The sequence below is a fragment of the Adiantum capillus-veneris genome, chromosome 8, assembly GCF_014529385.1.
Source record: "Adiantum capillus-veneris isolate H3 chromosome 8, ASM1452938v2, whole genome shotgun sequence".
Classification (NCBI taxonomy): domain Eukaryota; kingdom Viridiplantae; phylum Streptophyta; class Polypodiopsida; order Polypodiales; family Pteridaceae; genus Adiantum; species Adiantum capillus-veneris.
Window position 1 is genome coordinate 1,895,060 of NC_140938.1, and position 26,895 is coordinate 1,921,954.

The window sequence follows — 26,895 nt, forward strand, 5'->3', positions numbered from 1 at the left end:
AGAAGTCATTCCAATCGCTGAATGAAAAGAATTATTGTAAGCAAACTCCACCAAAGGCAAATATTCTTCCCAAGAATTTAGGCGGGTTTGTATGTAATGTCGCAACATTTCCTCCAATATTTGATTCACTCGTTCAGTTTGTCCATCAGTCTGTGGATGATAAGCTGAACTGAATAAAAGATTCGTTCCCAATGACTTGAATAAGGAAGTCCAAAAATGTCCTGTGAACTTGGGATCTCGATCTAAAATTATTGATTTTGGGTATCCATGGATTCAAAATATATGTTGCACAAATAACGAGGCAATATCTGGTGCTAAAGCAGTAATTCTACAAGGTATAAAATGTGCCATCTTTGAAAATCGATCCACAATCACCAATATCTGAGTATTGCCTTTTGATGATTTAGGCAACGTTGTAATGAAATCCGTACTAATGCTTTCCCAACGTTCATTTGGAATTGGTAAAGGCTGTAATAATCCTTGTGGTAACTGTCTTGAGGCCTTCATAGTTTGGCAGGAGTGACAAGCTTTAACAAAGTTCACTACGTCTTGCTTCATTTGAGGCCAATAAAATACAGCTGCCGATAATTTATACGTTTTATTGATTCCAGGATGAGCTGTATAAGGAACTTCATGATGTTCTTGAATAATCATCTTCCTCATGCATAAATTGTGTGGTACGCAAATTCGGTCTTCATAATATAACAGATTATCTTCTAATGTATATGCTGCAACCAGATTCATTTCTGCTTGTGTGGGAGTATTTGTACGAAGTACTCGAAATACTTCAACAAAATCTCAATCCGTCAAATATTCATTCTTGAAACAATCACGAATATCAGAAGTAATTGTAGATATTGCCATGTTTGTAGCTTGTGGCATTCGACTGAGTGCATCTGCTACCGAATTCTGAAGTCCTGGAACATATTCAATAGTCATGTGGAAATTTGCCAAGAATTCCACCCATCGACCTTGACGAGGATTCATAACTGGTTGTGTAAAAATATACTGCAATGATTGATGATCCGTTTTGACAATAGAGTCAGCTCCCAAAAGGTAATGTTTCCATGTACGATAGGCATGGATAATGGCGAGGAACTCTTTGTCATAGATTGGGTAACGTATCTGTATAGTAGTGAACTTTTTACTATCAAAGGCAATAACTCTGTCATTTTGCATTAATACTCCACCAGAAGCACGATCGGAAGCATCTGTCATTACTAAAAATGGTTTGAGAGGATCTGCAATGGCCATGCTTGGAGTAGTAGTCAAAGCCTGTTTAAGATCATTAAAAGACTTTTCTACTTATGTGGACCATGTAAGCTTTTCAAACTTCGTCAACTCTGAAAGAAGAGCAGCAATGTCCGAAAACTTGTAAACCTTGGTATGGTAGAAATTTGCCAAACCCAAGAATGAGTGAACATCAGATATTGTTGTTGGAAGAGGCCACTCGACAATACTTTGATTTTCTGAGGGTCAACTGCTATTCCATCAGCTGATATAACATGGCCAAGATAGTCGATCCGATCCTTGAAAAATTCGCTCTTTTCCTTGTTGATATAAAGCACATTAGTCCGCAATATTAAAAACACCAAACAAAGATGTTCTTTATGCTCTGCAATATTCTTGCTAAAAACGAGAATGTCATCCAAATAAATTATAACGAATTTATCCAGACATGGACCAAAAATCTCATTCATCAATATCATAAACGATGCAGGAGCATTGGTTAGTCCAAAAGGAATTACCAAAAATTCATAATGTCCATATTTTGTTCTAAATGCAGTTTTATACTCATCACCTGCTTTGATTCTGATTTGATGATATCCAAACTTCAAGTCAATCTTCGAAAATATCTTAGCACCCAAAAGTTGATCAAAAAGTTCATCAATCCTTGGAAGAGGAAATTTATTTTTGATTGTCAGCTTATTTAACGCACGGTAATCTATGCAGAAGCGCATAGAACCATCTTTTTTCTTTACGAACAAAACTGGAGCACCAAAAGGACTTTTACTTGGACGAATATGACCTTTATCAAGCAAATCAGCGAGTTGTTGCTGAATTTCCTGAGATTCGGAATATGAGACTCGATATGGAGCTCGTGTAGGCGGAGCACTGCCAGGAATTAAATCAATAGGATGATCCGATGATCCACTGGTCTACGAGGAGGTAAGGTGCTCGGCAATTCATCAGGAAAGAGGTCCAAGTATGGTTTATAGAATGGTTGCTCAAGATAAGCTGCTGAATTGGGTTTTGGTGTGGATTGAATTGTATCCAATAAAGCATCATCTGTGCTACGTATCATTAAGAGTGTTGTAAAATTGTCAGATTTTCGTACCATCAGCTTAACTTGCAAAGCAGAAACAACAGCTATTGGTTGTACTTGAAATAAGCCATTCATCGTGATAAGTTGACCATCCTTACAAAGTGTTATTGTATGTCCTCGAAAACTGATAAGAGGATCATATTGGTATAACCAACATTGGCCAAGAATCATATCATAGGTGGATAATGGCATTACTTCAAAAGAAAGGCTGTCTTGATAATCTTGGACGTCAAATGGCAAGTGTTGAACAATTGTGTTACATGTCAAAAATGAACCATCAGCTAATTCAACATCATAGGGTTGAATACTTTGAACCGTAGGCAATTTAAGTCAATGCACTATGTTGGTGCTCACAAAGTTATTAGAACAACCGTTGTCGACCAAAATGTTAATCGGTTTGCCATGTATGAAGCCAAGAAGACTTAAAACCTGGTTAGACAAGGTGTTCGGAACGGTCTTAGCATTATTGGCATTTTTCATAAGAAATGTAGCCACCTTAGAAACACCAATTGTACTAACCACACGCTTGCCTTTATCTTGCTGTGGTGTAGATTGCTAAGAAGTGGAAGGTAACATTAAAGGTGTCTCTGCATTAGCATTGCGTCGCAAATTGGACGGTTGAGGTCTCTTATCACATTGGTACCATCTGTGTGGTCCACCACAAATTGTACACAATCCATCTTTGGACTGTTGTGAAGTAGACTGTTGAGGAGGAGCGGCAGAAGTTGAAGCTTGATTGCCATACGAACGTCTGTCTGAATATGAATTTGGCCGAAAAGTTTGACGGCTTCGACGACGTCAATTGAAAAGAGACCGATCATTTTGGAAATTACGTATACCGTTCTGCGCTCTAGAACTCCAAACATTAGACCTGGATGAAGAACTAGCAGTTGATTGTGACTGCATAGAATTAGGGCCATTTTGTTGTCTGTTGCCTGAATAAGAGATTTCTCATTGGTTGCGAAAAGGAGCACGGGGTCCGCAACCAGATGGGCGATCACCGGCTCTACCAGACGGAAAATTTTCTCTACGATAGTCTCCTAATCTTTCCACATAACTGATGGCTTCTTCAAGTGTAGAGGGATTAGCCTTATGTACATCATCACGTAAAGTGGGCTCCAATCCGTCGACAAAATAGTATAATTTGTCCTCAGCACTAAATGTCATTACCTCCAAGTTCAACCTTTGGAACTGAGATACATATGCAGCCACTGAGCCTGTCTAGCATAGGTGACGCAAAGCAGAGCGTGCATGGAAATCGGCACTAGCTGGCACGAAAGCCTTACACAACGCTCGCTTGAATTTTGCCCACGTTGATGTGTGTTTGCCTAAGGTTACCCGATTTTGCCACCATAGGAATTTAAGGAGACTAGCAGCTAAGGCCACTTTCTTGTCATCCGGCAAGTCAAGATTATTGAAATACGTGTCCATTTTGAACAGCCATTGGTCAATGACTCGCTTATTACGGCGGCCATCAAAGGGTTCTGGCGGTTTAATGTCTACTTTCTTTTTATTAGATTCTCTGAGTAAGCGCAAAAGATATTGGAGTTCAGGATTATTAACTTGTTCTGGTTGATCTGGCATCGGATGATTTCCGCCCTTCACGGAAGAAGCTGCACTAGAATCTGGCGAAGAAGTCGATTGCTTCAATGATTTGACCTCTGCTGATAAGGAATCAAGTAGTGTTTCAAATTGCTCTTGACGTGACGCTTGGACTGCAAATTGTTGCTGGATAGCTGCCAAGAGTGCAACAGCATCTATCTGTCCCTGTCCTGGGTCTGTCTTTGACATGATGAAGTCAGAGTTCGTATCGAGGCGAATCTAAAAAACTCCACCCTGTAGCCAAAGTTAGCGGTGTGTGAACTGGCTCTATGAACTCTGCAAATGCCGGGTCGTCCTCTGTGAGATCCTCGACCTCGTCGGGCTCTAGGGTAAGAGGAGTATAATCTGGCACAATTTCCTCCGAATGAAAAGGGACCAGCGTGTGCGCAGTCTGAATCTCCGAAAGACTATCGACGAACCAAGCTGGGATATGGTGTGCCAAGTGCGGGAAACAAGTAAGGATGAACTCGTAATGCTGTAACTCGTCCTGTTGACACTGAATGGTCACTTTCCAAATCGACCAACGCTGGAAGCCAAAGCGGCGCTGACAAATGTGTACTAAGTATTCACGTTCCAGCGGGTTCTGTGGTTCAGGAGAGTACGCCGGCGATGGAATGGCTGCGGGAATTTCCGGAACTAAAATGGGTTCAGGAACGGGTGCAGAAGCAGGTTCTGGTAGAATGGGATTCTCTGGGAGAATTTCTTCTGGCACTTCGTCTACATACGACAAGTACAGAACGGGAACATCGTAAGCGTCATCCTCCATGAGGAATGCGAGACTGGCACACAAGAATCACCACGAGGGAGTGTGTGTGCCGGAAAGCCAACGCTGGAGATTTCCCGTGAGAAGATTGCACTGCTGTCATTTTTTTTTTTAAATGTAGTCTTAGGTAAATTAAACCAATTGACTTTGGGCGGCCGGTCAAACTTTGGGCGGACAGAAACTTAAATAAGTTTAAGTGAGTATAAGCTTTCAGCCAACGTAATGTTTTTGTTGCTGTAGCGTGGATTTCAGCCAGTGAATAAAATTTAGCCACGTAAAAGGGTCCAGCAAGGGGTAATTGCAGCCAGCGTGGCCTTTCAATCAGCGCAAAAATCAGCCAGCGATCAAATGCTGCTGTAGCGTAAAATCCAGCCACGTTGAATTGTTACGTCGCTTGATGTCAAAGGGGTGTACCCGATGGCAAAAACCCTTCACGCAAAAGGGTACCAGCGGCCAATTTGAACAAGGACTCGCGAGTTGTCGGGTATGTCGCACACACACATCACTGTATGTTGTAGTATAGTATAAGTATGAATTGGATAAAACACTTAAGTTACCTCATACTCAGATTCGTGTGTGTACCACCGTTCTTCTGTTGCCATACAACACGTAGATTGTCGCGGGTAGGGTGAGCAACGGCGAAGTTAGGTAGATGCTGTCACAAAGTGATCACGTGGCGGACAGCAGAAACCCTAATTTCTGCCAGAAACCCTAAAATTACTGCAAACCCTAATTTTTGCCAGAAACCCTAAATTCCGGAAATCACGGAGGCGGATTATTAAAATATTTATTTATTTATTTATTTATTTATTTATTTATTTAATTTTTATTTTTATTTATTTTTATTTTATTTTTTTGGAAAATGATGAGCGACGCGAATTTTGCTTTTGCTTTTTTTTTTATAAAAAAAAGAGAAAAGACTCTCTGAGAGAGAGAGAGAGAGAACTGATGCTTTTGATTTTAAAAGCTTTTGGGGCTCTGCTTTTGGGCATCCCTTGTAACCTTTAAATTAGTGGTGAGGGCCTTACTTCTCAGAGCATCTGGACGCAGAGTCTGAGAGTGAAACCCTAACCGCTCTCTTGTACTTTGATGATTGATTAATATAAAAAGAAATACCGAAAGGGGCGCCAGTCTTTGGGGCCAATATCTCTAGGCACGGAACTCCGCCGGGCCAGTGCAAATCTATTGTGATCTGTGAATTGTTTTGAAGTCGTTATTTGGTGTTGTCGCGGTTGATTCTTGACTTGGAGTGTCCAAGTCTGTTACAGTGGTATCAGAGCACGGCCGATTTCTCTTCTACGGGAATTCCGATCCCCGATATTTTTTTTTCCGCGGCACCTATGGCTTCAGGCAATGATCAGTCGACTCCCTCTGCATCTGGAGATGCGGGCTGGACGCAGAGTCTGAGAGTGAAACCCTAACCGCTCTCTTGTACTTTGATGATTGATTAATATAAAAAGAAATACCGAAAGGGGCGCCAGTCTTTGGGGCCAATATCTCTAGGCACGGAACTCCGCCGGGCCAGTGCAAATCTATTGTGATCTGTGAATTGTTTTGAAGTCGTTATTTGGTGTTGTCGCGGTTGATTCTTGACTTGGAGTGTCCAAGTCTGTTACAGTGGTATCAGAGCACGGCCGATTTCTCTTCTACGGGAATTCCGATCCCCGATATTTTTTTTTCCGCGGCACCTATGGCTTCAGGCAATGATCAGTCGACTCCCTCTGCATCTGGAGATGCGGGCTGGGATCACAACGAAGATTCAGACAGAGAGTATGGCCCGCCTCGGCCTACTCAGGCGGAGCAAAGAGAGATGGAGCATCGTCAATTGATTGGCGATGCAACAAAGATGATGCTCAATTTTGCCAAGGCCCCGAAGATGGCAAAATATATGAACCAGACCTCTTTGAAAGAGGTACAGATGGAGTGGCAGAGAACCACAACACCACTCCCGAAACCCGCTCTCAAGAAACCTTCTGCCTCCAAGAAATATACGGAGAAGGAACTAGAGAATGTGGTTGATACACGGATTGCTCAGCTTTTTGACACGCAAAAGAAAGCCAAAAAGCACGGCAAAAAGCAGAAGAAAGGCACTGACTTCCCGGGATATTTAGGTCGTCGGTCGACATTTGACAAGGCAAAGAAATTGAAGAAGCGCGTCAAGTTTGAAGACCTACCCAGTTCTTCTTCTTCTTCTTCTGACAGTTCTTCTAGCTCCTCGGATTCGAGCGAAGAAGACAGAAAAGGTAAAAAGCAAAGCAAGAAGCAACGCTTTGGAAAGGGCAAGAGAAAGGCAAAGAAGGCTAAATCTCGCCCAGAGACTGACAGTTCTACTGAGGACTCGTCTACAGACAGCTCAGATTCCGATGACGGAAAGTTTTATGCGAACAAGAAGAATTTTTACAAAGCCAACCAGTATGACTTTCTCGAAGATAAAAGCAAGAAAGTCCGAGAGTTTAAGGAAGGTGGCCACTCGATCAAGTTTGATACTTTTCAGGATACTCAGATGCTTCGAAGGCTTTGTCTTTTATACAGCAGTTTGACATCGCTTTCGCAGGAGGACGCTATTCAGAGCACTCCAAGATTCAGAGAGCTGCCTCTTACTTTAAGGGGAATGCTCGTACTTGGTGGTCCACGCTTCTATTAAGCAAGACTGTGCCAGTTACATGGCTGAAATTCAAGAGGCTTTTTATTTCTTCTTGGTTGACTCAAGAGTTTGAGCGAGATATACGAGCTGCTTGGAACCATCTTCGGATGACCAAGAAAGATACAATCAATGCTTATTGTGAAAGATTCTGGAGCTTTTTTCTACCCGCCTCTTCATTCAAGAAGATCTCGTTCAGAGAACAGATTGAGCGGTTTACCTTGGGTCTACCTACAGAGATTCGAGATCACTGCTTGGAATAGAAGTCATCTTCTATTCAGGAGTTGATGAGTCATGCGAAGCGGGGCTTTGCCATTCACTCTGGCAGTTTGACCTACCCCACAGATAAGGCCATGACACAACGAGCCGAACAGACTTCTAGGAATGAACGTAGAAAGAAAAAGAGCAACCCATAGCAAAAGGATGCACAACCCAAGCGTACTCCTGAGGAGAGAGCTCGCTTCATCAGAGAGGGGAAGTGCTTTGGATGCGGGGAACATGGACATATTTCCGCAAAGTGCCCTGATAAGGCACAGAAAGAACAGAATGATAAAAACGACGACGGGTCTGAGAGTTCGAGAGCAGGTGAGGAATGTGGCAGAAAAGGCAGATAGAAAAGCAGAACTGGTACCACATGGCGTGGGACCTGCACCGAATCTAATGAATGAAAGTACAAACTTTGCCGCTTTCGGGGCAAAGTGAAGGATCAAGAAGCTCTTTTGAAGGAGCCAAGGCCAACTTCTTTTCACTTGGAATTGGCGGCTCGATTTGGAATTACGCCCGACAGACTGACGCTACAGGCGGAGGTAGTTCGACTGGCACCCGGATGGGATGTTGCCATTACACCGAGCATTGGCAAACTTCGTTTGCAATGACAGGGGTGTTCAGGGCACGCGAGTGACGTTCTACTCGGGATCCCTTGGTACCACAAGAACTACGCCGTGGTTGACTACCCGGCCGAGAAAGCGACTTTGATAAATGAAGGGCTTAGAGATTGTACTTGATGAACTTCAGTTTTCTTACTCATTCTTTTGGGAGAACTGAACGATGGATAAAAGTTGAATATGTTTTGACCTGAAGAAAAGAACGCCAAGATTTTTTTCTCCACGCTTATGCCGATTGCTTTTGAGAGGGCCTGAAGATCATACCATTGATCTGATATCTGGAAGCACGCCACCGAATCGGCCACCTTATCGTGTGAGCCGAGTACAGAATGAAAAGATTATGAACCCAGTGAAAGACCTCTTGGAAAAGGATCTTGTCGAGCCTAGTACTTCACCGTATTGCTCTCAAGTGTTGTTGGTTTTGAAGAAAGACGGATCTTGGAGAATGTGCATCGATAATAGCACTCTCAACGAAATCACCATCAAGAACAGATTTCCGATTCCTAGGATTGATGATATACTCGACATGTTACAGGGACCTCGTGCTTTATCAGGATTGACTTGAAGAGTGATCGGATATCATCAGATCAAAAAGCGCCAGGAGATGTCTACAAGACATCTTTTCGGACGACTTTTGGGTTATTTGAGTTTTGGTGATGCCTTTTGGCTTACCAATGCTCCTGCGACATTTAACCGATGATGGATAGGATTTTTCGAGAGTACAGGCTATTTGTTGGCACTTTCTTTGACGACATCATTGTTTTCTCGAAGAATAAGGCGAACACAGAGATCATCTGCTTCAAGTCTTTCAGGCATTACGAGATCACACATTAGTGATTAATGCTAAGAAAAGTGAATTTTTCCTACCAGAGATACATTTTTTGGGACACATTGTGTCAACAGCAGGAGAGCAAATGAACCCGGCCAAGATAGAGACTATCCGTGATTGGCCCGATTTGAGGAATGTCCATGAAGTTAGAAGCTTCTTGGGACTGTGTTCGTACTACATGCGGTTCATACGAAAGTTTGCAGAGGTTGCTTCCCCTTTGCATACCTTGACACAGAAAGGAGTACCTTTTTCGTGGGGACCCACAGAGGTGACTGCCTTTCAGACATTGAAAGAGAAATTCACTACAGGACCAGATTGGACTTTGCCGGACTTGCAGAAGTCATTTCAAGTATTTTGTGATGCTTGTGGTCGTAGTATGGGTACGGTCTTGATGCAAGAAGGCCATGTCATAGCTTACGAGATCCGTTTGTTCTCTATGCCGGAGATGACCGCACGGATCTATGGGAAAGAGCTTTTGGTGGTTATCCATGCTCTTACTCAGTGGCGGCATTACCTACTCGGAGCGGATTTTACTGTCTTTACAGACCATCAGAGTTGGCGCTACTTCTTGTCATAGAAGCAGCTTTCGGAAAAGCAGATGCGGTGGACGAACATCTTGTCATAGTTTCACTTCCAGATTGTCCATGTGCACGGACAGAAGAATGTGGTGGCAGATGCTTTGTCTCGGAAACCGTTGGTTCTGGCTATTTCCGCGATACATCATAGGAGCTTCGAGGATATGGTCGATTAGTATGCCACAGATACAGATTTTGCAGATATTTTCACACGGATACGGGATGGGGAGACAGTAGCGGGATACTCCCTTCGGGAAGGCTACTTGATGAAAAAGACTATGTTGTGCGTTACACAGCCGTTGAGGGAAAAGGTTATGACTGATTGCCACTATCCACATTTTACGGGTCACCGCGGCATTGCTACCACCATGAAAGGGGTAGAGAGAGATTTCTTTTGGCGGAGACTGAAGAAGGATGTGGAAGAGTTTGTGCGCAGTTGCTTGGTATGCCAGAAGGTCAAGTTTGACAGGCATAAGGCACAGGGAGTGTTACAGCCTTTACCCATACCCACCTGCCCTTGGGAAAATATTGAAATGAATTTCATTTTTTTTTATCTCCCGAGAATACAAAATGATCACGATGATTTTCCGATTACATGGCATGCCTGAGACGATTGTCTCCGACAGAGACCCCAGATTTATGAGTTTGTTTTGGAAGGCAATTTGGGAGAACATTGGCACGCGGTTGCAGTTCTCGTCATCATTCCACTTGCAGACTGACGGGCAATCTGAGATTGCCAATTCAGTGATTTTAGATTTATTGAAGTCTTGTATCTCGCATCAGAAGACTCAATGGGAAAAGAACTTACCTTTGGTGGAATTTGCCTACAATAACACGATACACTCTTCGACGGGGAAGACGCCATGAGAGATTGTTGAAACTGCTGCGAAGGTTCCATCCTTCCTGAGCACGAAAGATTAGAAATTTGAAGCGGATGAATATTCGCGAGATTTGGATACGGCTTTTGCCAAGGTTCGCGAGACTTTGCAGGAGTCTCAAGAACGACAGAAAAAGGAAGCGGATCGCCATCGTCACGACTAGAAACTGAAGGAGGATGATTGGGTGCTCTTACTTTTGAGAAGGCACGCCTAAGAAAGAAAAAGGGAAAGGAGAGGCTTTTTCCAAAGCTTAGTATGTGATACTACGGACCTTTCCAGATTACTGACAAGATAAATGATGTCTCCTTCCGATTGAAACTGCCAGATACTTGGAGGATTCACAATGCATTGCATGTGAGTCTCTTGAAACCTGTTAAGGGTGATGTGCCTGATGATGGGGAGCCTGATGAGCAACCCAAAGTGGAAGAAAACGAGGAGATCCTTGTTCCTGAACAGATTTTGGCACATAAGGATACGAAGAATAAGGGTAAAGTCCGAAGGCGGTTCTTGGTTAAGTTCAAGAATTATCCTGCACTTGATGCGAAGTGGATGGAGGAGGAGGACCTAGCAGATACTCCTCAGATTGTGAAACTTTACCTCGATGCTTTTGGTTTAGCATAGTCTACTCCAAATGGAACCCAGAATTCAGCTTGGCCGAAGATCTGGTGCAGTGGGATGCACAAGAGGGGAGTTACTCCACTCCTTTGTCAATAGATGCCTCGATTTTGATACTAAAGTCACTAATGTCTCTTTGAGCTTCAGGGATACTGAGAGCTGACAGTATTCTGCTGGATGACTTTATGAAATGGAACTCCTGATTATGAAACTGATTTGTTCTGGACTTCTTGTGAGTGCAGGAACTGATAGCCGAAATGACTGCAGCATTTTGGTCTGATTGATCTCGAATAGACATGGTTGCAATAGGGGTTAGTCAATCGGACATCGATGAGGTCCCGATTGGACCTAGATGTGATTGCTAGCTACATTGTCGATAAATCATGGTCTAAGATCCGAATGAATGTTGAATGTCATGTGATGTCCTGTGATGTCTGGTGATGTCCTGTGATGTCGTGTAATGTGACTGTCGATTTTGTACATGTGCTAGATGTGCGTTCCTAGTACGTAGGTACTAACAGTCAGTGTCTGCTAAGACGGTTTATAGCTTTTGTCGGTTTTGCAGGCGTAATCGCGGTCGATTACAATGCTTTCAAGAGGGGGGTATGTCACAAAGTGATGACGTGGCGGACAGCAAAAACCCTAATTTCTACCAGAAACCCTAAAATTCTTGCAAACCCTAATTTTTGCCAAAAACCCTAAATTCCGGAAATCGCGGAGGCGGATTATTAAAATATATTTTTTTTATTTTTTTTATTTTTTTTATTTTTTTTTTGGAAAATGATGAGCGACGCGAATTTTGCTTTTGCTTTTTTTTTATAAAAAAAAGAGAAAAGACTCTCTAAGAGAGAGAGAGAACTGATGCTTTTGATTTTAAAAGCTTTTGGGGCTCTGCTTTTGGGCATCCCTTGTAACCTTTAAATTAGTGGTGAGGGCCTTACTTCTCAGAGCATCTGGACGCAGTGTCTGAGAGTGAAACCCTAACCGCTCTCTTGTACTTTGATGATTGATTAATATAAAAAGAAATACCGAAAGGGGCGCCAGTCTTTGGGGCCAATATCTCTAGGCACGGAACTCCGCCGGGCCAGTGCAAATCTATTGTGATCTGTGAATTGTTTTGAAGTGGTTATTTGGTGTTGTCGCGGTTGATTCTTGACTTGGAGTGTCCAAGTCTGTTACAGATGCCAAGTCCACAGGCCCGAGAAAAAAATTGCTCTGATACCACTGTGAAGAACACTACTACTAAGTGTGTATTTAACTGTACTTAGATGAAAACTGAAAACTGAACTAGACTAGAGACAAAGACACAAGAGAGGAATGTGTGTTTGATTGCTTGAATCTGTTACAAGAGGGTTTCTTATATAGAATCTGAAAAGACACGATCAAAAGACATGACCATAGGCCAATAGACATGACTCTAGGCCAATAGTCGTGTCCCTCTGCTGTAGAGTTGTAACCCTTCGGCGTAAAGGTGCAGCCATTCGCTGAAGAGGCATGGCTATTGGCCGAACAGGTGCAACTCTTGGTCAAAGAGACGCATCCTTTCAAGAATAGGGGTCTCTGATTTGGTACGTCTTTGTATCTACAAGAGAATCACGTAAAGAAGGTAAAGAATACATCACAATCGTGACATAAGGACTTCGTGTCCGGGAAAGCAGAGTTGTTCTGCGGGAAGAGGACTCTGGAAAGAGAGTTGGAAAAGAGTTGCAGGGATGCCATGCCCCGAGTCTGGCAGGTGAGATCCAGAGGCGAGAACCTTGATTCTCGAGGAATTGGAATAAGGAACGGAAGTTCCTTGGAATAGGGTTTTGCCCTAGGAATCGAAAGCTAAGGCTTCCGGGAACCATCAAGTCTTATTCTAGAACGAACGTGGTAATACGTTCGGTTCAAGTGCTTGTATAGACTTCTCCTCAATAATAAAGATACTATTACGGGGGGGACCATCCCATCTTCTGGTCCCCAGTACTGTGTCGATCTTCTCACTCTCTCTCTCTCTCTATCTATTTCTCTCTATATCCTTTGGCTTCAGTATTAAGTGATAAATTCTATTTATCCGAGTATATTTTAGATTGTTATGCGCTCCCGTTTGTGACAGTTTTTCTCATTGGAGACATCCGAGTACAGAGTATTCCTAGTGCGTCATTCAAAGTAATGACGGGAGCACTGTGAACGGGAATATCTGTAAGGCCACCAGGAACGGGTACTTCTGATGCGTCACATCGGATGGGTGACAAGGTCTAGGGAGCATCGGAAAGAAGTATCCGACCATCCGGGAACAGACATCTCTGATGCGTCATAGGATGGGTGACATAGAGCATCGTGAAGGAGATTGTACCGTAAGTTCGGTAGGAAAGGACTAGGTGATGGGTATTCCTGATGCGTCACAAGGTGGCTGACGGGTGCATCGAAAAGGCGATATCCATAGTCGAGAGGAAATCCGAACTAGAAAAAAGGAATACGCGTAAAGACGCAAGCACACGAATAAAGATGGGTTCTGAGAAGCTTTTCTTAAAAAGCGGAAATTTTAACGAGTTTTTCGGGAAGAGCAAACGCTTTCCCGCGAGGAATCTATGTCTGCATTGCATTTGTGCATGTGGTTGCATCCAAGGACGCCTGGGAAGTGTTGTAAAAAGCATTGTTTTAAACTTACAAGGTTTTATTGAGTTTTTGGGCAGGTTCAGACCAATTTTAAAATATGCGGGCCGCCCACTTAATCAGTGGGCAGCCACTTAGAAAATAAAGCAACAAAACCAACTAGCGAATTCTCTCTCCCTATTTCGGGTAGAACAACGCCAAAAAAAGGGGGAGGGGGGGGAAAAGAAAAAAAAAACGGCCGCGATCTCTACGGGAGCAGCTATTCGTGCCATGGTAGGAGCTATAAAAGCACCACATGCCCTCACTGAAAAAGGGGTTACCAACGCCAGCAAGGGAAGACTCTGCCGCCAGAAGACGCGAGAGATCGCGAGACTACGAAGCACGGAAGTCGCTTTTCCCACGCAAGAGCGACAGGTATCTATTGTGGATTCGCCATACGAATTGTTGTCGCGAGTTTGCGTGTGTGTTTGCAGGTACTTCATCGCGAAGGAGAAGCGAGAAGGCTTCGGCCTACGCTTGGGAGTTCCGGGAACGGAATTCGGAAATTGTCAGCGGAATCTCGACTCCGAGTACAGACGGAAAAAGGATTGAGAGCTCGTCTCTCGGATCTCCCTTACGGGAAGGAACGACCATCGAGTCAGAGATTTAGAACGGAGGGGTTTTCTCTGGTTCTTGTGCTTGTAAAAAGATTCTCCCTAATAAAGAATTCTCTTTAAGGGGGGGGACCAGCCCATCTTCTGGTCCCTAGTACTGTGTCGATCTAATCACTCTCTCTCTCTCTCTCTATTTATTTCTCTCTATATCCTTTGGCTTCAGTATTAAGTGATAAATCTTATTTATCCGAGTATATTTTATATTGTTATGCGCTCCCGTTTGTGAGAGTGGTATCAAAGCATGGTCTCCTCTCTTTCTCTGTAAAGGAGGACGATTCTGGAAAGATACGGGAAGAAGCCATGACAAGCAAAGAGAGAAGTAAACAGGCAGAACCCTAAGCCCTGCAGGAAAAGCTCGCAGAGTTGGGAAAATTTTTCTCTCTGCAAGAATTCGACACAAGACTTGGGATTCAAGATCCTTCAGAATCCAGAAAATATCCATGAACGTCAATCCAGAACGATAGCCAAGAAATCCCGTCATTCCGGGAAGGATATGAAGATGGTCTTTAGACCTCAGAACACTCCGGTTAAGTTTGATACTTTTGACGGAACGGAAGATGTCCCGAAAGCTACCGCTTTTATTCGACAGTTTGAAGTTGCCTTTGCAAACGACAATTTCTGAGAAGCGTCGAAGATGAGGCATGTGAACAAACACCTCAAGGGGATTGCAAGTACTTGGTGGTATACCAAAGCTCTGCAAGGAACTTACAACAAGACTTGGATTCAATTCAAGGCTGAATTTTCCGACAAATTTTTTTCCTCTACGCTTTGAGGAAGGCATCCAAGAAGATTGGGATCAGATTGCTCAATAGGAACACGAGCGAGTCAAAGCAAGTAGTGGTTCACTCTTGCCAAGGTAGCTCCATTCTTGATCCTCTCTGATGAAGGAAAGATGAACAAATTTAACGAAAGACTTTTGCCCGAATTTTGTAAACGCATCTACAAGATACTTTGCAACAGATGGTGGTGGAGTCAGCAATAAAAGCTGAGAGTGTACACCTTAGTGTACATAGAATACAATCCCCGCAGTGGGACAAGAACCATTGAGCACAGAAACAACGAATTTTTGTTACCTCTCCGCGAAGGATACATTGCTATCCGAAGAAAGTTTGGAGTAAGGGAATTCAATGATCAATCTAACTCCTTAGTTTTTGACCCTCAAACATTAAGTGAGAGGGCAGGTCTTTGATCAAAGTTAAATCTTTGAGGAACACATAAAATGCGTATTGCATTTATGCACGAGATATGCATGTGTCTAACCAGGACAATCACTCTCAAGTATTTAGTAGGATAGATTTAAAACATTGTTTTCTGAGATGAATTGGTTTGCTCAACCATCCGGAAGGTCAACTATTGATCTCGTATCTGGTAGTTCACCAACAAATTACGTGCTATTGCGGGTAGGACGGCAGAAAGGAAGGAACCATTCCGAGCTTTCAACCAAGAAAAGCTTTCACTAAGCTTATGAACCAACACCCCCTACCCGGTCAGGGAAGACATGGTAGTGCTTTTCGCACAAGTGAATGAACCATTCCGAGCTTTCAACCAAGAAAAGCTTTCACTAAGCTTATGAACCAACACCCCCTACCCAGTCAGGGAAGACATGGTAGTGCTTTTCGCACAAGTGAATGAACACTCTCTTTACGAGGGAAGGAACAAGTGACGACTACGGCCTGTGCTCGAGGAATCCAAGGATTGAAATCCTAGTTTATTTGATGGGCGGGTTTTGCTCTAAGGTCGAGCCAAGGGATCGTCAAGTTGAGCGTCTTCGCTCTAAGGATCTTACGAAGGGAAGGAAATTTCCCAGGTTCACCGAAACTCTAACACAGCTTAAGAATTATGTACACCTTTGAGTACATGGATAACACACGAAGATGCAGACCTATGCCAAGGAACTGGATGAGAGTTTGTTATACTCTCTTGAGCGCCTTTTTGCGCGCAAGGATATTCCAACGCGAGAATCTCTATTTGAGATATGTTCGGTAGAAGGAATTTGAGTTTCTCTACGGAGAAGAGGTTTTCTTATGGTCGTTGATCATTGAGTATGCTATGTGCTTTTACCATTACAGTAGCAACTTTTGGTTGCGGTATATGTTTCTCCATGAGCAGGTCAAGTAGCATTTACATGCTTTTGGAATAAATTCGAACTATTATGTTCGTAAGAATATAGTTCGCCAACTGTTTCAAAATGGTAAGAATCAAAGAGGGTTTGCTCTATCGTGAACCGGGTTTGAACGTACGTTCAGAAAATGCTATGGCTAGAATCCTATCTGCCTGAGATTTTGCAAGGCATCATTGATGCTCGCAAGGTGAATCATTTTTTATGATTCTGTAAGAAAGAGAGTCTAATAGGCATCAGGAAAACACTGCTAGTGGTAATAACTTGCAGGAGGAAAAGATTGGAAGGAAGTGACGCCGTGTACAAGGAATCTTCGGATTGGAACCATCCGCCTACGTTAAGCGATAGCCCGGAACAAGAACCTTCTTTAATGTTATCACAAACTGTGTTTGTGAAAGAAAGACATCGAGTTTAATGCTCTATGACTTGGGCATTCCCTATGTGGGAGGACACAAGAGGTTTAATACCCTCTAGACTAACAGCACAGGATTATGCGCAAGGACATAGACCTAGATTGATTTCTAGGAGGATTATTCTTGTCGAAATTGAGAAGGTGGAATTGAGTTAACAGATTCTCGGATGAGGAAACTTCCAATCTGTTGAAAAGACGCGAATGACGAGTTCTTACATGGCTCGTAACTTTAATGAAAGGTGAAAGATATCCTCAAGGTACTAGAGGAAAGACATGAACCGGTAAGGTAAGTATTGAATTATTGAATTATTGTTTAATTTAATTTTTAAGTTCTCTTTTGAGAAAGGACTAGCTCAACTCACCATTGAGCAAGATTTGGAATCTTTCCGGTTTCTCCCCGGCAGTTCAGTTGGACCTCTACAGTTGAGGACAATTGTTTATAAGTGAGAGGGATGTTGCTAAATTGGCTTTATCTGACAGGAAAATAATTCTAAATGAATTATTAGATTTATAAGTGAGAGTACCAAGGAAAAATAATTATAAATGAGTTATTGGAATTTTAAGTGAGAGGGTTTTTCTCACTGGAGACATCCGAGTACAGAGTATTCCTAGTGCATCATTCAAAGCAATGACGGGAGCACTATGAACGGGAATATCTGTAAGGCCACCGAGAACGGGTACTTCTGATGCGTCACATCGGATGGGTAACAGGGAGCATCGGAAAGAAGTATCCGACCATCCGGGAACGGACATCTTCGATGCGTCATAGGATGGGTGACACAGAGCATCGTGAAGGAGATTGTACCGTAAGTTCAGTAGGAAAGGACTACGTGATGGGTATTCCTGATGCGTCACACGATGGGTGACAGGTGCATCAAAAAGGGGATTTCCATAGTCGAGAGAAAATCCAAACTGGAAAAGAGTAATACGCGTAAAGACGCAAGCACAAGAATAAAGATGGGTTCTGAGAAGCTTTTCTTAAAAAGCGGAAAATTTTAACGAGTTTTTTGGGAAGAGCAAACGCTTTCCCGCGAGGAATCTATGTCTGCATTGCATTTGTGCATGTGGTTGCATCTAGGGACGCCTGGGAAGTGTTGTAAAAAGCATTGTTTTAAACTTATAAGGTTTTATTAAGTTTTTGGGCAAGTTCAGACCAATTTTAAAATATGCGGACCGTCCACTTAATAAGTGGACAGCCACTTAGAAAATAAAGCAACAAAACCAGCCAGCGAATTCTCTCTCCCTATTTCGGGTAGAACAGCCCAAAAAAAAAACAAAAAAAACAAAAACGACAGCGATCTCTGTGCGAGCAACTATTCGTGCCATGGCCAAGAAGCTATAAAAGCACCACATGCCCTCACTGAAAAAGGGGTTACCAACGCCAACAAGGGAAGACTCTGCCGCCAGAAGACGCGAGAGATCGCGAGACTACGAAGCACGGAAGTCGCTTTTCCCGCGCAAGAGCGACAGGTATCTATTGTGGATTCGCCATACGAATTGTTGTCGCGTGTTTACGTGTGTGTTTGAAGGTACTTCATCGCGAAGAAGAAGCGAGAAGGCTTCGGCCTACGCTTGGGAGTTCTGGGAACGGAATTCGGAAATTGCATGCGGAGTCTCGACTCCGAGTACAGACGGAAAAAGGATTCAGAGCTCGTCTCTCGGATCTCCCTTACGGGAAGGAACGACCATCGAGTCAGAGATTTAGAACGGAGGGGTTTTCTCCGGTTCTTGTGCTTGTAAAAAGATTCTCCCTAATAAAGAATTCTCTTTAAGGAGGGGGACCAGCCCATCTTCTGGTCCCCAGTACTGTGTCGATCTTCTCTCTCTCTATTTATTTCTCTCTATATCCTTTGGCTTCAGTATTAAGTGATAAATCCTATTTATCAGAGTATATATTATGCGCTCCCGTTTGTGACAGTTGCCTTTGCAAATGGCAATTTCTTAGAAGTGTCGAAGGTGAGGCATGTAACCAAACACCTCAAGGGGATTGCAAGTACTTGGTGGTATACCAAAGCTTTGCAAAGAACTTACAACAAGACTTGGATTCAATTCAAGGCTGAATTTTCGGACAAAATTTTTTCCTCTACGCTTTGAGGAAGACATCTAAGAAGATTGGGATCGTTTTGCCCAATAGGAACACGAGCAAGTCAAAGCAAGTAGTGGAAAACACTGCTGGTGGTAATAACTCGGAAGAGGAAAAGATTGGAAAGAAGTGCCGCCGTGCACAAGGAATCTTCGGATTAGAACCGTCTGCCTACGTTGAGCGACAGCCCAAAACAAGAACCTTCTTTAGCGAACTCTGTTTGTGAAAGAAAGACATCGAGCTTAATGCTCTATGACTTGGGCATTCCCTATGTGGGAGGACACAAGAGGTTTAATATCCTCTGGACTAACAGCACATGATTATGCGCAAGGACAAATACCTAGATTGATTTCTAGGAGGAATATTTTTCTGGAGGTTGAGAAGGCGAAAGTGAGTTAACAGATTCTCGGAAAGAAGTGAATGATGAGTTCTTACGTGGCTCGTAAGTTTATGATTGGTGAAGGATATCCTCGAGGTACTAGAGGAAAGACATGAACCGGTAAGGTAAGTATTGAATTATTGAATTTTTGTTTAATTTAATTTCTAAGTTCTCTTTTGGGAAAGGACTAGCTCAACTCACCATTGACCAAGATTTGAAATTTTCCGGTTTCTCCCGGGTAGTTCAGTTGGACCTCTACAGTTGAGGACAATTGTTTATAAGTGAGAGGGATGTTGCTAAATTGGCTTTATCTGACAGAAAAATAATTCTAAATGAATTATTGGATTTATTTATAAGTGAGAGGGTTTTCTCGCTTGGAACACCATGGAAAAATAATTCGAAATGAATTATTTGGAATTTTAAGTGAGGGTTTTTCTCACTGGAGACATCCGAGTACAGAGTATTCCTAGTGCGTCATTCAAAGTAATGACGAGAGCACTGAGAACGGGAATATCTGTAAGGCCACCAGGAACGGGTACTTCTGATGCGTCACTTCAGATGGGTGACAGGGAGCATCGGAAAGAAGTATCCGACCATCCGAGAACGGACATCTCTGATGCGTCATAGGATGGGTGACATAGAGCATCGTGAAGGGGATTGTACCGTAAGTTCGGTAGGAAAGGACTAGGTGATGGGTATTCCTGATGCGTCACAAGGTGGGTGACCGGTGCATCGGAAAGGGCATATCCATAGTCGAGAGGAAATCCGAACTGGAAAAGAGGAATACGCGTAAAGACGCAAGCACAAGAATAAAGATGGGTTCTGAGAAGCTTTTCTTAAAAAGCGGAATATTTTAACAAGTTTTCCGGAAAGAGCGAACGCTTTCCCGTGAGGAATCAATGTCTGCATTGCATTTGTGCATGTGGTTGCATCCAGGGACGCCTGGGAAGTGTTGTGAAAAGCATTGTTTTAAACTTATAAGGTTTAGGGCAAGTTCATACCAATTTTAAAATATGCCGACCGCCCACTTAATAAGTGGGCAGCCACTTAGAAAATAAAGCAACAAAACAAGCCAACGAACCTATTTCGGGTAGAACGCCGAGGGAGGGAAGGGGGAAAACCGGAAAAAAAACGGCCGCGATCTCTACACGAGCAGCTATTCGTGCCGTGGCCAAGGAGCTATAAAAGCACCACATGCCCTCACTGAAAAGGAGTTACCAACGTCAACAAAAGAAGACTCTGCCACCAGATAACGCAAGAGATCACGAGACTACGGAGCACGGAAGTCGCTTTTCCCGCGCAAGAGCGACAGGTATCCATTGTGGATTCGCCATACGAATTGTTGTCGCGTGTTTGTGTGTGTGTTTGCAGGTACTTCATCGCGAAGGAGAGCGAGAAGGCTTCGGCCTACGCTTGGGAATTCCGGGAATGGAATTCGGAAATTGTCTGCGGAGTCTCAACTCCGAGTACAGACGGAAAAAGGATTGAGAGCTCGTCTCTCGGATTTCCCTTAAGGGAAGGAACGACCATCGAGTCAAAGATTTAGAACGGAGGGGTTTTCTCCAGTTCTTGTGCTTGTAAAAAGATTGTCCCTAATAAAGGATTCTCTATAAGGGGGGGGACCAGCCCATCTTCTGGTCCCCAGTACTGTGTCGATCTAATCACTCTCTCTCTCTCTCTCTCTCTCTCTCTCTCTCTCTCTCTCTCTCTCTCTATATATATATATATATATATATATATATATATATATATATATATCCTCTGGCTTCAGTATTAAGTGATAAATTCTATTTATCCGAGTATATTTTATATTGTTATGCGCTCTCGTTTGTGACAGATCCAATAGTTCTCCATCAGATTACCTACTATTGTAGCAAGGTGTAAGATACAATTTGGATTCAATGCGTAAGGTACCTACCTTTGAACTGATAAAATTTTAAAGTACGTGGCAGTACGTACCCTTTTTAAAAACATAAATTCTACATTTTTACATAGAATCAGTCATGTATCCATTACAGAATGTCTGCAATGACCGTGCTCCATAGACAACTACATAACTATAATAACCTGTGTGGTTTTTTTTGCGTGGAGAACGCTCATTAGAGTATGGCAGTGTTGCCAAGAAACGTGTTTCTTCACTCATGAAACCTACAAAACGTTTCAGAAACGTTTCTGTATGAGTTTGGACGTTTCAAAGGTAAAGTCAAGGCTCGTAAGTTTTTGCACATCAGGCTGTAGTGTTGATTTTTTTATGTCATGAAATCCTCAATGTCATGAATGTAGCTTCTGTCTTGCTTCTAATGATGAAAGTTAGTCCTATTCTCCCTCTTTTTCATGTCTAAGATCTCAGCTTATACCACTTAAACTTACGTACATTTCTTTAGTTTGCACGTAACTTCTGTTTCGGCGTTTCTTTCACGGACGAAACCGATTCGAAACTTTTGAAACTCGTTTCAAACGAAACGTTTCGAAACTCCGTGGCAACTATGGAGTATGGGCATGTCTCTGGATTTGTCTTCTTGATCTAGGTATCTCCCACGGAGAGGTGATAGTGAGTGGCTTGTTTTGTGGTTGTGCTCGACTTTAATGAGGTTTTTTTTTTTATTTTCATAGTCACATAAGCCACCCAACCAACCGCCCTCGCAAGGAGGGAAGGGGAGGGGAGTACTGCACGAATCCATACATGTTGTTCAGTAACGAACGGATGTACCGTTCTATACTCATCAGTACATACGTACTCATGCAACCGGTAAGATACTCGGCATGAACCCTTTAGCAACTTCACGCAAAGAAAAGCTTTCCCTAAGCTTAAGTACCTTCTACACGCAAAACCCATACCAGTTAGTGGGAGTTATGGTAGTGCGTAGAACACAAGTATATGAACTCTCTCAATGAGAGAAGGAGCAAGAGCCAGCTACGGCCTGCGCTCGAGAAAATTCTCGATCGAATACCCACTTTACTTGACGAGCAGGTTTGCTCTAGGTTTGAGTCGAGGGATCATCAAGTTGAGCATTTTCGCTCTGAAGATCTTGACTAGGGAAGGCAATCACCCGAGTACACCTAAGCTCTAACACAACATGAGTATTATGTACACCTTTAGGTACATGGATAATGCATGAAGACGCAGACCTTTTTACCAAGGTGGGTCAACTACCAAACAGTTTCTTTTTTTTTGCTCAACAGAATGAGAGTAAGCCAACTTCCTTTTCAGAAAGTGGATTGGCAATGGAAATACCTCTCTTGAGCGCCTCTTTGCACACAATGAAATTCCGACACAAGAATCTCTATTTGAAATGTGTCCGCTAGCTCTGAATTTCTCTACTCAGAAGCGGTTTCTGATGATCGTTTTATCTCTGTGGTTTGACCACTAAAGTAGCACGTTATGGTTGATGTCACAAATCAATGACGTGACATGCACTTGCCATGGCCTAACAGGAAGAACCGAGGGGCCTTAACCCTTATGAAAGAAGCAGAAGAAGTTTTTATCAGCTTACAGATTCTTGTAGAGTGGCCGAAAAGATAAATAGGGTTAGGTTTTTAAATCCTAACCCTGCCAACTAATCAAAACATGGCCGAAGGGCCCAAAACCCTTAAAATAAAGCACGACCCACAAACTTGCGTAAAGGCTAATGACGTGGCAACACTGTACAGATTTTCCACAATCGTGATGATTGCTGACGTGGCGATTTTTGCAAGTTGTGCTACAGCTTTTGGGGCGCCAATTTTTGGCCCATAATAGTGAGCTTGGCAAAGCAATGCCTTGCTCTACATCTGTGGATCAATAATCCCCAAGCCTCTCTCCTCTCAATATCACTGTGTCCCAATGAACTTGGGGCTATGTGTCAATACATCCATCAAAACCACTCTACAAGAAGTTGCACACTAGGCACCGCAAACATGCCATGATCATCACTCCAGAATGAAGAGTAATGCACGATGTAGTGAACCAAGCCGGCGCAAGAAGTACCTGATTCACCACAAAGGCTCTGTCAACCAAAAGACAAATGCAAGGAAGACGAATGGCAAAGCTTCCTCCCAATAGACTATAAAACTGGATAAAATTGTTGTAACAAACTTGGGCGCCCCAAGTCTAGATTCTGTCGCGACACAAAAGAGATTCACTTCAAAACACTTCACAATTCAAGAGTCGACACGGCTCGACGTAGTTCCGTGCCAAGAGAGATTGGCCCCGAAGACTCGCGCCCCTTTTCATATTTCTTTTATATTAATCTTTGACCAAAAGTACAACTCCCGTGGGTACTTGCTCTCAGACAATGCATCCAGATGCTCTGAGAAGTGAGGCCCTTGGGGCTCTTTTATTCTTACAAAGGATGCCAAAAACAGAGCCCCAAAAGCAGTAAACTCAAAAGCAAAAAGGCCCAAAAGCAACTTGATTCAAAAATCTACCAGAAAAGCAGTTAGTGTAATTTGTGAAAATCCGTAAAGCCTACCACGTCAACAGCTGTCAGCACAAAACGCGGAAATCCGTATTGTCTGCCATGTAAGCATGCATGCGCAAAATCCAAAAATCCGTACTGTCTGGACTCTGAAATCCGTACTATCTATTGCCACGTCATTTGTCCACCCGCGGGTGGTCATGCCACGTCATCAGTGTGTGACAATTGTTGCTCCATAGACACATGAATCCCAACATGAAAACCCAAATATCCGCAGCACCTTGAACAAAGCTCTGGCTTTTTGACACTTTGGTTAACTCAGCTATGCTTTATGGGGTGCAGATATGGGGACCATCAGTAGACCGTCATAGTGGAGCTCGCAGTACTAATGGATGGAGATGTATGGAGAGGCCTCTGGTCTCTATAATTTCTCAGATGATTAGGGCCAAGGTCTCTGTACCGCACGAGATTATTCATGCAGAGCTTGTTGCTCCCCCGCTGGTCATAGAGACACTTACCAGGTCAGTCTCTTTTATTCACAGTATCTAGGATCTCCCCAAAGATAGATATGCTCTCCTAGCCTTGGAGTCTTCTCGACAGTTGATCTCACAGGGAGTTATCTTGTTGGTACGCACAAATGAAATCATGGTTTCAGCTACATGGTTTTAGTCTGGACAGACTACCTCTCTTGCACAGTAGTCATTCAGCATATAGGCGTGTGAATCCCTCTTATTAGTAGACTCTAAATTTACTAATAAGTGACCCTTCAGCTTCATTTTTATCAAGGTCATGGGGGCTAGATTTAGGCTGCTCAACCCAGTTTGTTATGAGTATTTAGGTGACCCTACGAGTTAGCAAGAGAGGTACGAGGCTCGAGCCAAGTATTGGTAGCACCACCTCTCTCTCTCTCTCTCTCTCTCTCTCTCTCTCTCTCTCTCTCTCTCTCTCTCTCTCTCTCTCTCTCTCTCTCTCTCTCTCTCTCTCTCTCTCTCTCTCTCTCTCTCTCTCTCTCTCTCTCTCTGTGTGTGTGTGTGTGTGTGTGTGTGTGTGTGTGTGTGTGTGTGTGTGTGTGTTTTCCAAATTTAAAGAGATCCTGGCATACAATAATTTTACGCACTAACTGAAAGCTATGAATGAAGAGAATACCTTAAACGAGTTCGTAAACTCCTGCTATCCCGTGCCAAACAACCAATAGCCTCAGCAGCTCTGCGAATAGCACCATTGACCACCCGTTCATTACTGTCATTGGCCTTGGTTTGCAATAAGGCCACCAATGGTCTTAAAGAACCTGCCTCAATAAGGAGCTTCTGATATTCAGGCTGAGGAAGTAACAAAAAGAAAAAGAGTGTTACTAGAAGTATCATCAAAGAGGAGAACATGTATTACAAAGACACAACCAATCACTGTGTTACCATGCTTCAATTTTTCGAAATGAGGAGGAGTATGTAGGACAAATAAAAGTTAACTTCTTAATGAAACAAATTCAAACTATAGCTGGATAAATCTCCATAATATATTCTGCACAACAAGACAGTAATTCACAGCTCACCTTTGAAGCGAGCAATCCAATTACAAAAGCTGCTTCTTTTTCTACTTCGTATTCATATGGAACAAACCCATCCGAACCCTTGCTCCTTGGGGCTTTCAAGTGTTTTACTAAAGCAACAATCGACCCTTCTTCAACCAGGAGGCCAGAATTTTCAGCTGCAAAAATATGCCCAAACAAGTTAATTGGAAAGATTAGAGACTTTTGAAACAAAACAGTAGGGCAGTGCAACCTCCAGCCCTTGCTCATGCCTCAGTGGCCAGAGATGAGAGTTTGCAATACTGACAGAAGAAAAAGTTCCGAAAAAAAAAATTGTCCAACGAATGAGAAACAAGATATTCATGCAAGTTCACAAATACTTTTTGCAGAGGCAACCAGCAAGCACAACTAGCAGTATAATTGTTGGCCAAAAGACCTAGGAACCAAATGGCAATGGTGTGCAATACTGCAGAACCTTGGAATCGATCCCTTTCCAATTCAATAAGTTTTGCTTTCAGTCACTTTTGATATACTAGTTTGGCACCAGATTTTGTCACATTCTCAGTGAACAGTAAAATTGTAAAAACCTTGACACTGAAATACAAAACTCATAAGCCATAAATGGCGTGGATTCTAAAGGGTTTTTCAAGTAATAGAAACCAGCTGCAAAAGGACAAAAAGCTCATAGCCACAAGATTGGGAGTCATCTTTCCATTGCTACCGCAAAGGCTTACAATTTGGAGGATCTCAAAGTGACTTTGCAATAATTCACTCGCATAACAATTCTCTAGTCTGATACAACGGATTACTTGTTGCAAATGTGCTGCCTGTGATGAACTACACTCATGAATTAGTAAATTAAACATACGTCAGAATACAGAATAAGGACATTGGCAAAAACGGCACAAAAACAGAACGGTTATGTTTAAACAGACAAGGCATGGTCAGTATTTTGTTGTGTCTTAGAAATGTACCTTGCATAGCAAGCTCGCCTAAAGCACGTGCTGCACGACGAGCAGCCGCTCGATCAGATTTTGAGGAAGAGACACAGCTATTGAGGATGTCAACATGCCCTCGGACATCAGACCGTGAAGGGCCTCGATGCCCGTCGTCGGAAATCTGTCGCTTGGAGCTCCTGTGGCCATCCGTCGAAGCCGCATCGCCATCTCCATGCTTTCTCTTGTGGCTCTTCCTGTCGCTTCGTTCCTCGATCTTTCTCTCCATCGACGCAGTGCTTGTGTATGTGCGCGCGCGTGTTGTGTGTGTGTGTGTGTGTGTGTGTGTGTGTGTGTGTGTGTGTGTGTTTGGGGGAAGAATTCGCAGAAATATGCTTGCCTCGATTACCTTAGAGCCTAGAGGCTAAGAAGGAGCACAGAGTCTGCCTAGGGTGATCAATGAAAGAAAACTCGAGCGACTCTAAAAAAAACTAATCTTGCTTGGTGGGCATTGCCATCGAGCATCTAGCATTGAAGTAAACAAGTACAAAGTGAATTGGCAAATTTTTAAAAAATAATTGCATGCGTATTTATTAAACATTTATGATCATTGAACACCTCTATAGTTGTCTCTAAAATGGTCTAATTTCACGACTTTCTCTACAATTGTTTCAGCAGTGAGAC

The 26,895-nt window shown here is 43.0% G+C and overlaps 1 protein-coding gene across 3 annotated transcripts in view; it reads right to left on the reverse strand.

Moving 5' to 3' along the window:
- LOC147451559 (protein RDM16-like) overlaps positions 1-26,675 on the reverse strand; it is an 89,045-nt gene extending 62,370 nt beyond the window's left edge. For all 3 annotated transcript variants that reach the window (XR_015188791.1, XR_015188792.1, XM_086517481.1), the window contains exons 1-3: positions 26,251-26,675; positions 25,301-25,455; positions 24,898-25,070 (exon numbers count right to left, since the gene is read on the reverse strand). Coding sequence is in view for 1 of the 3 variants with exons in the window: in XM_086517481.1 (XP_086373607.1) it covers positions 24,898-25,070; positions 25,301-25,455; positions 26,251-26,500 (578 nt within the window). In the remaining 2 variants the exon portion in view is untranslated. The remainder of the gene's footprint in view (positions 1-24,897; positions 25,071-25,300; positions 25,456-26,250) is intronic.
- Between the last annotated feature and the right edge of the window lie 220 nt (positions 26,676-26,895).